Source organism: Mustela putorius, unplaced genomic scaffold (assembly GCF_011764305.1).
Source record: "Mustela putorius furo isolate JIRA1106 unplaced genomic scaffold, ASM1176430v1.1 tig00001012_pilon_pilon_pilon, whole genome shotgun sequence".
In the NCBI taxonomy this organism is placed as follows: domain Eukaryota; kingdom Metazoa; phylum Chordata; class Mammalia; order Carnivora; family Mustelidae; genus Mustela; species Mustela putorius.
This window is the reverse complement of record NW_025421531.1, coordinates 6,183,805-6,196,894: the sequence shown is the minus strand read 5'-3', so window position 1 is coordinate 6,196,894 and position 13,090 is coordinate 6,183,805. Positions and strand designations below refer to the sequence as shown.

General features: G+C 36.3%; 1 protein-coding gene across 6 annotated transcripts in view; it reads right to left on the bottom strand.

Moving 5' to 3' along the window:
• Positions 1-13,090, bottom strand: part of LOC101673947 (REST corepressor 3) — a 51,097-nt gene that overhangs the window by 20,283 nt on the left and 17,724 nt on the right. For all 6 annotated transcript variants that reach the window (XM_045087068.1, XM_045087066.1, XM_045087069.1 and 3 more), the window contains exons 7-8: positions 12,863-12,941; positions 2,458-2,676 (exon numbers count right to left, since the gene is read on the bottom strand). In XM_045087068.1, coding sequence (XP_044943003.1) covers positions 2,458-2,676; positions 12,863-12,941 — 298 coding nt within the window. The remainder of the gene's footprint in view (positions 1-2,457; positions 2,677-12,862; positions 12,942-13,090) is intronic.

Here is a 13,090-nt window from a genome sequence, read left to right as displayed (position 1 = left end):
ATACAGTGCTGAGCATGGAGCTCATGTTGGCCTCAATCTCACAACCCTGAGATCATGAACGGAAACACTTAACAGCTTCAAGACTACTTGAAATCTTTTTAAAGATCTTACAGGCAGGGACGCCTGGGTGGCTCAGTTGGTTAAGCAGCTGCCTTCGGCTCAGGTCATGATCCCAGCATCCTGGGATCGAGTCCCACATCGGGCTCCTTGCTCGGCAGGGAGCCTGCTTCTCCCTCTGCCTCTGCCTGCCATTCTGTCTGCCTGTGTTTGCTCTCTCTCCTTCTCTCTCTCTGACAAATAAATAAAATAAAATAAAATAAAATAAAAGGTATTACAGGCAAAGTGTTTTATACGTTCTCTAAAAAGAAAGAGTGCTATGGTTTGGAAGACAGGAATTGTGCACATGTTCATTGTTCAACTAAAGGCCAAGCATTTAGTCAAACACCTACTATATACATTAGAGAGCCTGGTGTCATAAAAGCCAACGAAAAGGAATTCCAAGAAGGAAGAAGGGGTAGTCAGTGTCAGATATTAATGAGCAGTGACAGATTCAAGAAAAATAAGAACTAAGAAGAGGGCACAAAACCTGGCAATTTGTTAATAAATAAACTTAAGATAGCCTTTCCCAGTGGTAGAACTGGGATGGTGTATGGGGCAGAAATTACACCGGAAGGGTCAGAGAATATGTGATGGGAAGAAAGCAGAGGGAAGCTAAGATGGTAGGTATTTCTTCAAGAAGTTTGTTGGATAAGAAAAGAGAAATATAAGAGCTGTTTGGGTGAATAACCAGGGTCAAGAGATAGAGAAATAGGAATGTTTGGGATAGAGAAAAACTATCTTGATCCCATACTAGACTGTTGCAGGATTCTTACATTTTATATAAAGCAGTATAATATTAACTCTAAGGATAACATTGTAATACCTAAACAAGGATGATATGGTAGGCTGAAGATGCATTCTGTAATCCCTACAGCAACTACTAAAATAAAAAATGCAAAGGGATACAGTTGAAAACATAAATAAGATGATGTTATACCTCTCTCTAAAATCCTTCAGTGGTTTCTTAACTCACAATGAATTTTAAATTTAATAAGACCTTTTGATCAATTCCTATCTATCTCTGCTGTAACCTGCTAAAGGCAAGTAGAAATTAATGAAGAGCTTCAAAATGAATGATTTTGATCATACCAGTATTTTAAGAAGATAACACAGACAACAATGTGTAGCATGGAGCTATAGCAACAGTGAACAGCAAGGGAAAAGCCACAAGACAGTTATTGTCAGGGAAGAGGGTATAAACACCTGAACAAAGGTAGTAGGGATGGGATTAAAAATAAGGAGACTAATTTAAATAAAATTTCTCAGGTAAACTTACATAACTAGTTTACTACTTGGATTTGTGTGTTGGGGGATGTGACAATAAGGGATGAATCAACGCGGATTCTCATGTTTCAACAGACAGGGAACAAAGAAAAACAATCTTTTAGGGGTAAGATGAGATGCCTAGGCAGGTAGCTAGAGATACAGCAATACAGAACTTGGGAGAAAAGTCACAGCCTGAGAAGTAGATTCAGAAGTCACTGGCATATAGTGTAAGACTGCTTGATACAGACCAAGAAAGCACAGACTTAGAGGAGTTACTAGGTCTAAGGGATAGGGAAAACAACAGAAAGCTATCTGTTTCTGAAAATGAGAGGGGAAAAAATGAGTAAAAAGGCCAGTGACCAAAGAGCAACCATTAGCTGAGTACTTACTATGTGCTATGCACTGTCGTAAGCACTTTTCATATATTACCTGTTTAATTTCTCCCAAGCATCATATTATCTACATTTCAAGATGAGGAAGCGGAGTTAAGAAGAATTAACCAGACACTAAAAAGAAATTTAAAAAATAAATAAAAATTAAAAAAAAAAATAGAAGAAGAAGAAGAGTTATCCAGCTCCCCCAAGGAACTAGACAATGTAGCTAAGGTTAAAATTTACATTCACTGACCCTAGATCTTGACTCTTAACCATGATTAACCTGATTATGATGATGATATATTTATAATACCATGGCAGCTACTACTGGTGACAATGAGGAGGATGAAGAGAGCAGCCATTATTCACTGAGTATTCAAAATGTGCCAGACCCAGCTCAAAAATCTGCCAATAACATCTCAACCAACTCCTACCAACCTGCAAGAGAAGTAGGAGTATTTTATCCTTAATTTCATAGATATAAAACTGAAGCTCAGAGAAATTCTATTATTTCCCAATATCACAGAGCTAACCAGTAACGATGCTGGGATTCCAATTTAGAAAAGACAGAGGCATCTTTGAATTTGGAAATAAAGTAAATTTTAAAGAGTGGAGCTTATGTAAGTGGGTAGCTGAGAAAATCCGTAGAAAACTTAGTTTACTGAAATGGATGAACAGAATAGACAGAATTATTAAAAAGGTGATTTTTATAGACTACCTGACGCTTTAAAGAGATCAGCTCCATGTCCAGTTGCCGCAGGATGGTGTTGGCTGCATTGGGACTACAGGAAACAGCTACCACATCTTCCTGGGTTAAATACATGCCCTTAGGGGGACGGCATTTAGATCGCTGAGAATGATGGCGGTGTTGTAAACTCTGATACTCTCTTCTTCCAAGTCCAATCTTGCTGGTTTGGACAGGTTGCTCAGTATTACCCTAGAAGAATAAAGACAGGTAATAGGTCATTATGTATAAACCAAAGAAAGTCTATTACTGGAAGTATCTGCTACACTAAGTACACCTATAAAATACTTCTAACCAATTACATTATGTAGATGTACACACACACACAGAAACACACACAGCACTCACCAACTGGGGGATAGACAACATAATGTATCCTTGATATATCCACTCAATAAAATGTTTGGTTTCTAGCCCAGAGGACTACAAACAAATGAAAAAATTAGATTCTAAACTATTCTTGTTTGCTTCAAGATAGAATATATTTTCCCTCAGCAATAAAGGGCTTATAAAACAGAAAAGCTGTTAACTTATGAAGCGCAGAGTTTTTTCGGAAAATCTAAAAGGGGCCAATTAGAATTAGGACAAGTGGCAGATAACACTTCATTCTCACTTCAGAGTTGTTGAAAGAGACTATGCCTCTGAAGATTAAAAAGGACACAGAATGATCTTAATCTTGACATTTCTAAACTCCAAATCTATTTATCTGTGAATAAAATAGAATGTGAACTTGTATTTTGAAAGAAGTTAGGACAGTTAGAATAATAAGGACCATGAACTCTTAAGTAGGATTTCATTATTACTTGTAATATTCTTAAACTGTGATATAAAAATACGATGTTTTTCTGCTTCAGAGACAGGAATCCACTTGAAACAGTGCCCATTAGGTTGAAGGCCAACCTAATTTCAACGGATGAGATTACTGTTCCAATAATTTAGAAAAGGAACTCTAAGTCATAAAAACAACTGTATAATGAAACATAATCCACCTCACTGCTTAACAACTAACTCAAAGCAACACATGGCAAATTTGATGTTCAAGGAAATTCCTCCCAGTGTAGTACTTCTAAAATTGCTGGACCAAGTATTTTTTTTTTTAAATATCTTTAAAAATTTAATTCTGAGGTGGCAGGGAAGTGAGAAAATTCCTCAGAGACCAGAAATAATGAGAAAACCACAAACTAAGGGTGTAAGTGAGTATAAAGGAGCTGGCATATACCAAGGCACAGGCTTCAATGGACAATAGGTTTAAGTCACAGGAGAAAGACAGACCCCTGCCAGGGAAACCCATCATTGTGTGAAGTAGGAAAAAAAAAAAAAAAAAAAAAAAAAAACCACTCCTGTCTTGTTGAGGAAGAGAATGATCAAAGAAAAACATGCCTACCTCATCCTTAGCTGAATGAAAAGTAAAGATACCCAAAAAGTCGTCCCTGAGAATCCCTAATCACAGGCCTACACTAAAGCTGGTTTGGGGACTAAGTTTATATGAATTGTCTGGCCTGAAAAATCCCAAATCAGAAATTTAAAGTATGTCAGGTTAGTAAGATCTTCAGACACTTAGCAAAAGCAAATGCAAAGTGTCTCTAGCAGAATCCATTTTAAACCCTGTCTCAAAAATTTCCAAGTATGTTCCAAAGAAAATGATTTCCCAACCACAAACTGCTAAACAAGCCCCATGAGTGAGAGATGGCAGAAGCAAACTATAGGATTAGCTCTGCAGTGACTGCAGATATTAGAGTTACTGGATAAAGGTACTACAATAAATGTGTTACACGTGCATAAAGAGATAAATTGAATATATGGAATATTCTTTTAGTAGTCTATCAAAACTGGCTAAGCATATATGCAAAAGAACTGAACATAACATCTAGAAATTTAAAAAATATTATAAGTAAGATTAGAAACTCAGTGGATGGATTACTTAGCAGATTAGACAGAACTGAAAAGAACAATAGTGACTTAGAATGTACATATGGTAAAAATTACCACAACGCAGGGCAAAAATATGGAAAGACAAAAACGATGGAAAATGAGTGGTTAAGAGACACGTGAAACTTCATTCGATTTCTAAAAGGATTCCCAAAAGAAAGAATAGAGAATGAGGAAGACAATATTCAAAGAGGCAACAAATGAGGATTTTACAGAACTTAAGACATAGGACTCAAGAATTATGATGAATCCAAAACAAATTTACAAAAACAGAACAAAACAAAACAAAAAACCCAGTCAGATATTTTAAGGTGAAACACCACTAAAGACAAAGAAGAGACCATAAAAGCAGAGAAAGAGAAAAACACAAATTACCTCCAAAGGAATGATAATTAGACTGGCAGCAGACTTTTCTGCAGGAATGACCAATGTCAGAAGTAGTAGAATATTATCTTCAAATGAAATAGACACCAAAACTATTTATAAGTAACAGACTCTCACTAAATTAACCTGTATAAGATATATTTCAGGAAAAGGGAAATGATTTTTGAAGAAAGGTCTAATATTCAAGAAAGAATAATGAGTAAATTTTAAACATGTATGTAAATACAAATAAATACTGACCCTATATTTGAGAAATTTTAAAATATAAGGTGTAACTAAACTAGGATAAAAATTGCATACATCAGGAGGGCAGTGACTGAAGTCAAAGCCTTTTAAGGGCCAATATTAATCATGAAGTCATTAAAAATATATATATATATTAGACTTTAAGATAAATACAAAGGAAAAATTTCCAGGGTATACAATAAGAATAGAAATATATTTCTGTAACAACCCAAACTAGCAGAGAATAAAAAAGTAGAACCGGAGATGATTGAGTCTTAATGCAAGGGAAAAAAAAAAAAAAAAAAAAGAGCAAGCCATGAAGGAGGGGAAAACTAGAAAAGGCAAGTCAAATAAAAGGTAAAAATGAGAAAGAACAAAAATATACACGGATACACAGGGACTAGACTCTCCAGATCGATTATAAAATCCTACCAGTATTTTCCTCAGAAAGGGACAGACTTAAATTGGGAGGACATAGAAATATTGAAAGAAAGAAAATAATTAAGATAAACCAGGCAAATAATAAATCAAAGAAAGATGGCAGAGTTATATCAGACAGAAGATATTACAAAATACATAAAAATTTTTGAAACCTGGGTTTGAAATGGATTCTTCTAGAGACACATACTGATAAAAAGTTCAATTCAGTAGCAAAATAAAACAACTCTGGACTTCTATTCTATGCATCTAATAACAACAGCTTTGAAATATAAAGAGTGTCACCTCTCAATTAATGATCAGATAAGCAGGTAACAAAAACCACATCAGGAAGGCAAGAGAACACAGGTTTCAAGAACAGAACTGACTAGACACAATTAATAGACACAGAATCCTGTACCTAAAAGAGTATTATTTTCTTCTCAAACACACATGGAAAAACGTTTGTGAAAATTTTGTATTCTAGACTTGAGGTTTCAAAATATGCCATCAAAATCCTCAACATTCCAGCCATTGAGGAGTGGGATCTATATTTCTTCCCCTTGATTCTGGATCAACTTCAGTAACTCACAGTAACCCACAGAATGCAACAGAAGTGATGTTGAATAACTTCCAAGGCTAGGCCAGCAGAGGCTGGGTAGTTTCCACTTAGTGCTTTTGGAATAAATGCTTTGGAGAAAACCAACCCATGGTAAGAAGCCAGATTAATCACAGACCACCAGGTTAGAGAGGAATGCCAGATGGCAGCTAGCATATTAACTACCAGTCATGTAAGTGCGTTGAAAACATTCAATTATATTCTAGTTGATACTGAAACATAAAAACCATTCTAAAATTAGGAATAAGGTAAAAATATTTGTTATCCTAACTTCTTTTCAACATTATAAAGGTGAATCTAGTTCAGTAAGGGAAGAAATAAAAGGCATGTAAGAATTAAAAAGAAATAAAACTATTATTTTCAGAAAACATAAATCTCTTCATAGGAAATGCAACCTACAAATAAATTACACAAAGGTTTCTTTTCTCCCTGTATGTCAATAGAGTATTTATTAGGGCTTTTCTAGGAATGCATAAGCTTTAAGAGCAAAGGTCCAAGAATAGCCAACTCCTTACTCCTTAAAAAACACCACCAAGCAGTGGGACTTATACCCTAACAGCCATCAAGACTTACCATAAAGCTACAGCAATTAAGATCTTGTAGGACTGACAAGAGGAGCAGAATAGATAGTCATGCATATATAAAAACCTCATATATGATAAAGCTGCAGACCAGCTGAAAGAGAGGAAACTCACTTCCGTATTAGGAAACACAAGTAAAAATGGATTTCTACCTCACATGAACCAACCTTAACTACTGACAGATCAAGCACTTAAATGGAAAAAAGCAAAACTTAAAAGCTTAAGTTTGAAAATACAAAGGAACACAAATTGAATCTGTACATGCTTCTGATGTAATAGCTGTTCATCAAAAGCTACAAACTGCTAAAAGCTATGCAACACATTTAACTAACAGATCAGTAGCCAGAATGCAGAAGGAACTCAATAAGAAGATGAACTTTCATACATTCTGTCTTTAAGAAAAAGACAAAAACAACCCCAGAGGAAAGGAGGTAAATAATAAGCAAACAAACAAAAATAGGATTTTTCTTTAAAAAGACACAATAATAGACAATAACAGATTGTCTATTATAACAGATAGAAAAATATTATAACAGATAGAAAAATATTCAGCCTCATTAGTAATCTGATGAAATTGAGAACACAATGATACCATTTCATACTACTAGATTTATAACATTTTAAAAGTCTGAATATATCAAGTATTGGCAAGGAAGTGGATTATAAGTACAATGTGGGGGATGGGGACACTGACCTTCCCTGCAATCAAAACTCTGTATAACCTGTGACTCTTCAAAAACTTAATCACTAATAGCCTACTATTGACCAGAAGGCTTACTGACAACACAATGGATCAACACATCTTTTGTTATATATATTATACCATATTCTTAAAATAAACTTAGCTTGAAAAAGGAAAATGTTAAGAAAATCTTAAGGAAAGGAAATCGACAGTATTGTACATATTGAAAACGTTTGTATGAAAGCAGACACACGCAGTTCAAACCTGTGTTGTTCAAGGATCAACTTTACTAGGTAATGGCAAATATGAACACGGTTAATACCCTAGAGTATTCCATTCCAAACACTACAAGGGTAGTACTTACTCAATAAGTCACTGGTGGCACAATCCCTAATGTGCTGTGCATTTCAGGAGAGTTGGCATGGCTTTCCTACCATGCCACTATAATAATGAAAAACCCCTCCATAATTCTAAATGCCCCTCATGGGGGCAATACAAAACCTACTAAACCTGAGAAGCACTATTCCAAAGGAATTCTTATGTATGTGTATTCAGGATATATTCTCATCAGTATTGTGTATGATAATAATAAACTGGAAATGATGTCCCTTGATAAGAAACAAGTAAGTTGTGGCATACGCATACAATGGAACACTGTAGTATAGTGATGAAAATGAACTGCAAGAAGATGCTAGACAACAACAACAAAATGTGAGTAGCTGAAAAACATATATAATATGATTCCATTTATATAAAGTTTGAAATGGACAAAACTCAATTACGCTTGCTTAGAGATACACACGTGTGATAAAACTACAAAAAAAAGTAAATAATTGAAAGAGTTCAGGATAGGGTTCCCTTTTCAGGACAGAGGTTCTCTCTGGAGAGAAGGGAGAGGGGTACGATTAAGGAAACACACACACACAGGACTTCTGTTTCTTAAGCTCAGTGAGGAGATGCTACTTGTTTTATTCTTCTTTAAACTCTGCATACTCTATGATACTATATAGTTCACAATTTTTAGAAGTTTATTAAAATTCTACATAATGTGTCAATACCATGCAGAAGCAGGTGTGCAGATCTGTGTTAAAGGCAATAATATAGTATCACTCCTTCCTGTGTCCCTATGATCTGTGAAAGAACAGAGGAATGAATGAAGCTGCTGACAATACATTACTTGCCCTGGACCACAATCTGGAGGATTCCTGTTAGCATTTTTTTTTTCAAGATTTTATTCATTTCTTTGAGAGAATGAAAGCGAGAGCACAAGCAGCGGGGAAGGGCAAAGGGAGAAGCAGACTCCCCGCAGAACTGGCAGCCCGCCACCATGGGGGCTGGATTCCAGGACCCTGGGATCATGACCTGAGCCGAAGGCAGACACTTAACCTACTAAGCCACCCAGTCACCCTCCTTTTGACACTGTTTAACTTATACTTTCCTTATGCTAATAGTATGAGATCACAGTCAAATAAAAGGCCAAATGCATATAGATCATCTCGCATAGTTGGACAGAACAGTATTACACGTACATAAGTTCTCTGGATAACTCAAGTCCCTAATCTCTTACATTTGTACAGTAAGCAAAAAGCTTATAATGTGTATTCACATTCATCATAGTAAATCTGACAGAATGCTTACTATGTTTCAGGCTCTGCAGATAGGATTCTTGCTCTTCAAAGGCTTACCACAAAGGGATAGACAGGTGAAATAGAGAACCACAACGAGTATTTCAATAGATTTAAAGAAAAATAAGGAGGTGGTGTCAATTCAAGATAAAGCATAAGAGAGAGTTCATAAAGAAGTTCCATCGTAACACAGTTATGAGGAATTTCCTAGGCAGATTTGTGAATAAAGAGAATCCCAGAAAGAAAAGACCATCATAACCACAGGACAAAAACCAGGGAACTAAACGACTTTTCTAAAACACGGTTAGTAATCCGAAATATGTGGGGTGGGGTGGGAAATGCCTCACTAGAGAGCTTTGTGTTTTATCCTAACCCTATGGACAAAGCCAAGGGAGGGTTGCAAGCAGTAAATTCGGTTTTAGAAAGATTGCTTTGGCAACAGGGTTAAAGAATAGACTGGAACGGAGTGGTGTGGAGAATGTGGAGACCAGGATGGAAGACAGAAAATTCCAGTAATTCCGAGAAGAGATGTAAGGCAGTTGTATATAACAAAAAGGACAAAATTCACAGTTATTTGAGAGAAAAACTTAAAAACAACAATAAAACAAACAATTAAGAAAGTATAGAATAGTATAATATAAAATAATAACAAAGAAAAAAGTTATTAAGATTGAGACACAACACTTAAAAAGGTAGACAAAGGGCACCTGGGTGGCTCAGTCAGTTAAGTGTCTGCCTTCAGCTCAGGTCATGATTCTAGAGCCCTGGATTGAGCCCCAGATCCCACATAGTGTGAGGGGCAGAGGCAGAAGCAGACTCCCCACTGAACAGAGAGCCCTATTTTTTTTTTCTCTCTCTCTGAAATAAATAAATAAAATCTATTAAAAAATTTTTAAAAATTAAAGAGTAGGCAAGAATCACAGAAACGCCAATACTGTACTGTATTTTAACAACCAAAATTTAAATAAAATCTGAAAAATAAAATAGGCCACTGGGCGGGGGTGGGGGGGGAAGAATCACAGAATCGTGTTACAAAAGTCAAAGAAGAGATTTTCAGGAAAAGGGAGGGGTCAGTAACTTGAAATGATACAGAAAGCTCGAGCAGAATACAATGAATGTGGCAGTTAGGTTGACATCTCTCAGCTGTTTCAGTGAAGTGAAAAGACAGAAGCCTGACTGGCGCAAAGTCAAAAGTGAAGTAGTAGGAAGGAGCAGAGTTTTTTCTAGACTGGTAGATAGTTACACTTTTACACAGAAGATGTGAGCATAATTTGGGCTGCAATGAAATGGCTGAAAATACGGCATTAGAGAGGGATAACTGATGGGAAAAGTCCTAGTCCTGACACGAAGGGACAGATAGGATCAAACAAGAGAAGGGACCTTTGTTACTATGACAGAGAAGCGTTCAGGCAGACTTTATTCAGTAAATGTTCCTGAGTATCATTTCTATTAATAGATCTGTAAGGGGCACCTGGGTGGCTCAGTAGGTTAAAGCCTCTGTCTTCAGTTCAGGTCATGATCCCAGGGTCCTGGGATTGAGCCCCACATTGGGCTCCCTGCTCAGCAGGGAGCCTGCTTCCCCCCGACCCCCGCCTGCCTCTCTGCCTACTTGTGATCTGTCTGTCAAATAAAATCTTTAAAAAAAAATCTGTAAGATTTTTAAAAGTCTGATCGTATCAAATATTGGTAAGGAAGTGGACAAGGAGTACTATGTCAAGGGCTGCGAGATACAAGATGTACAATGTAACTCAGTCTCTGACTTCAAAAAGTGTATAGCCTAGTGGGCAAAATACAGTAATTTTAATGTACTAAGCATAAACATGCTCAGATGGAAAGGGTACTAAGTAGCACAGAGGTAAGGGAGAAGGGCTGGAATTTAAGGGACTTCCTGCTTGGTATTTTCTCTGTGAGATTATCAGGTTAAGTTTTTGCAGGAGAGTGGAGAGATGGTAGGTGATGTACAGAAAGGGATGCAAGTTCAGAATACCTGCTCAAATAATGAATAAAACAATAGTATCTTTTACTCAAGATTTATTATGTACTGGGTACTCTAAGGAGTGCTTCTGTATATATGACCTCTTTGATTCCCACACAATCCTAATATTTTCATTTTACCAAGGGAAAACAAGAAGTTAAACACTGAGAGACGTAAGGACTGCACAAAGATCTGAAGCCATTTTATCTAAGTAGCAACAATTTATGTGATTATGCCATTTTCTCCTACTGTGCCTCTCAGACCAAGAAAAGCAACAGACCCAGCATTGTGGGTTCATAGGGTTAGGGAAGGTATAGCAGAGCATAGGGAAATGGGGACTTAATACTAGGGATATAAGAGAGATACGGGGAATACAGCAATTTTAAGTAGTTGCTCACTAGGTCTATGGCTCAGAGAAACAAGGCAGACTTGGGAAAAAATGAAGGAATCAAGTAATTTGAGAACATTTAGCAGTAGTAGGAAAATTTGTAAAATAACAAATTGAGTTAAGAGTAGGATCTTTAAAATGTCACTTAATAAAAGAGTTGAAGATGATGACAAGGTCCAAGATGGGCCAATGGCATTGAGGAATGGTGGTCATTAAATAGGATGAAGGTACCTTCTGTCTCCCAATTTCGATCTTCACTATGTCACAGATGTCTATACCTCATAAGACTTTACCCTTCAATATTTGATCTATTTTTCACAATTATGTAAATCCTTGCCTACATAAATGAGTCGGTATATCAATTTAGCCTTTTCCTAGTGATTTTTTTAAAAGATTTTATTTATTTATTTGACAGACAGAGATCACAAGTAGGCAGAGAAGCAGGCAGAGAGGAGGAAGCAGGCTCTCCTTGGAGCAGAAAGCCCAATGCAGGGCTCGATCCCAGGACCCTGGATTCATGACCTGAGCAGAAGGCAGAGGCTTTAACCCACTGAGCCCCCCAGGCACCCCTTTCCTAGTGATTGTAAATCATCATCATCACCATCATCATTTGGAGGAACAGGAGTGCTTTTCTAGCTAAGGATTCTTCCATCTCTTCCTTTGCTGTCAGTATACCACTACTACAGATCATCACCAACTTATAATGGTTCTGGTTACAATTTTTCAAATTTATGATGGTGTGAAAGTCACAGGAACTCAACAGAAACTGTACTTTGAATTTTCTTCTTATTCCAAGCTAGCAATATGCAGTAAAATGCTCTTTCATAATGCTAGGCGGTAGCAGTGAGCTGCAGCTCCCAGTCAGCCAAGTGGACACGAAAACAACCGATACACTGACAACCACTGTGAATATTTACAATCATTCTGTGTTTCACTTTCAGTACAGTATTCAACTATATGAAATACTCAACACTTTATTATAAAGCAGGCTCTGTGTTAGATCATTTTGCCCAACTATAGGCTAATGAATGTTATGAGCATGTTTAAGGTAGGCTACGCTAAGTGATGATGTTTGCTAGATTAGGTATATTAAATACATTTCTGACTTGCAATATTTTCACTTTATGATGAGTTTACTGGGATGTACCCTCATTGTAAGTTGAGGGAGATCTAATTTCTAATTTCTAATTTGCTATAATATGGACCAAAACACGTGTTTTTAAGAAAAACTGGGTAACAAAACTAGAAAGCTTAATTTTATACTCTATTATATCATACTATATCATCTGAGGGCGTTTTATTTCTTTTCTCTGGATTAAGGACTAGCGATTGTGACAGGGCTTTTATACTTCTGAGTGGATGTGATAACCCAATAATTATTTAATCTACTGGCTAACTGGTAGTTCTAGATATTTTTCCAAAACTCTCTAACACTGAAAATTACTACTTCCTACATTATGATATAAAAACGTTTTTCTTAACATGAAGTATAGTTCATTCTTCTTTGCATGGATTTGTAGAACAGTTACAAGCACTCTAATGATCACCATTACCTCTTTCTTGGCTTCTTTTTTTGGATCATAATCACTATCATTTCCATCCATTGGGTGTGTTTCTTCCACATCATCATCACTGAGAAGAAACAAAGATTAGTAAACTTAATTCCCTTTTTATTCTATTCCGGGAGTTTATTAAATTGCAATATACCTTGCTAATAATTTCACTAGACATTTTCCAAAAAAAACAAGAGTGTCCTTGGGAAGATTACCTCCTATAATTTA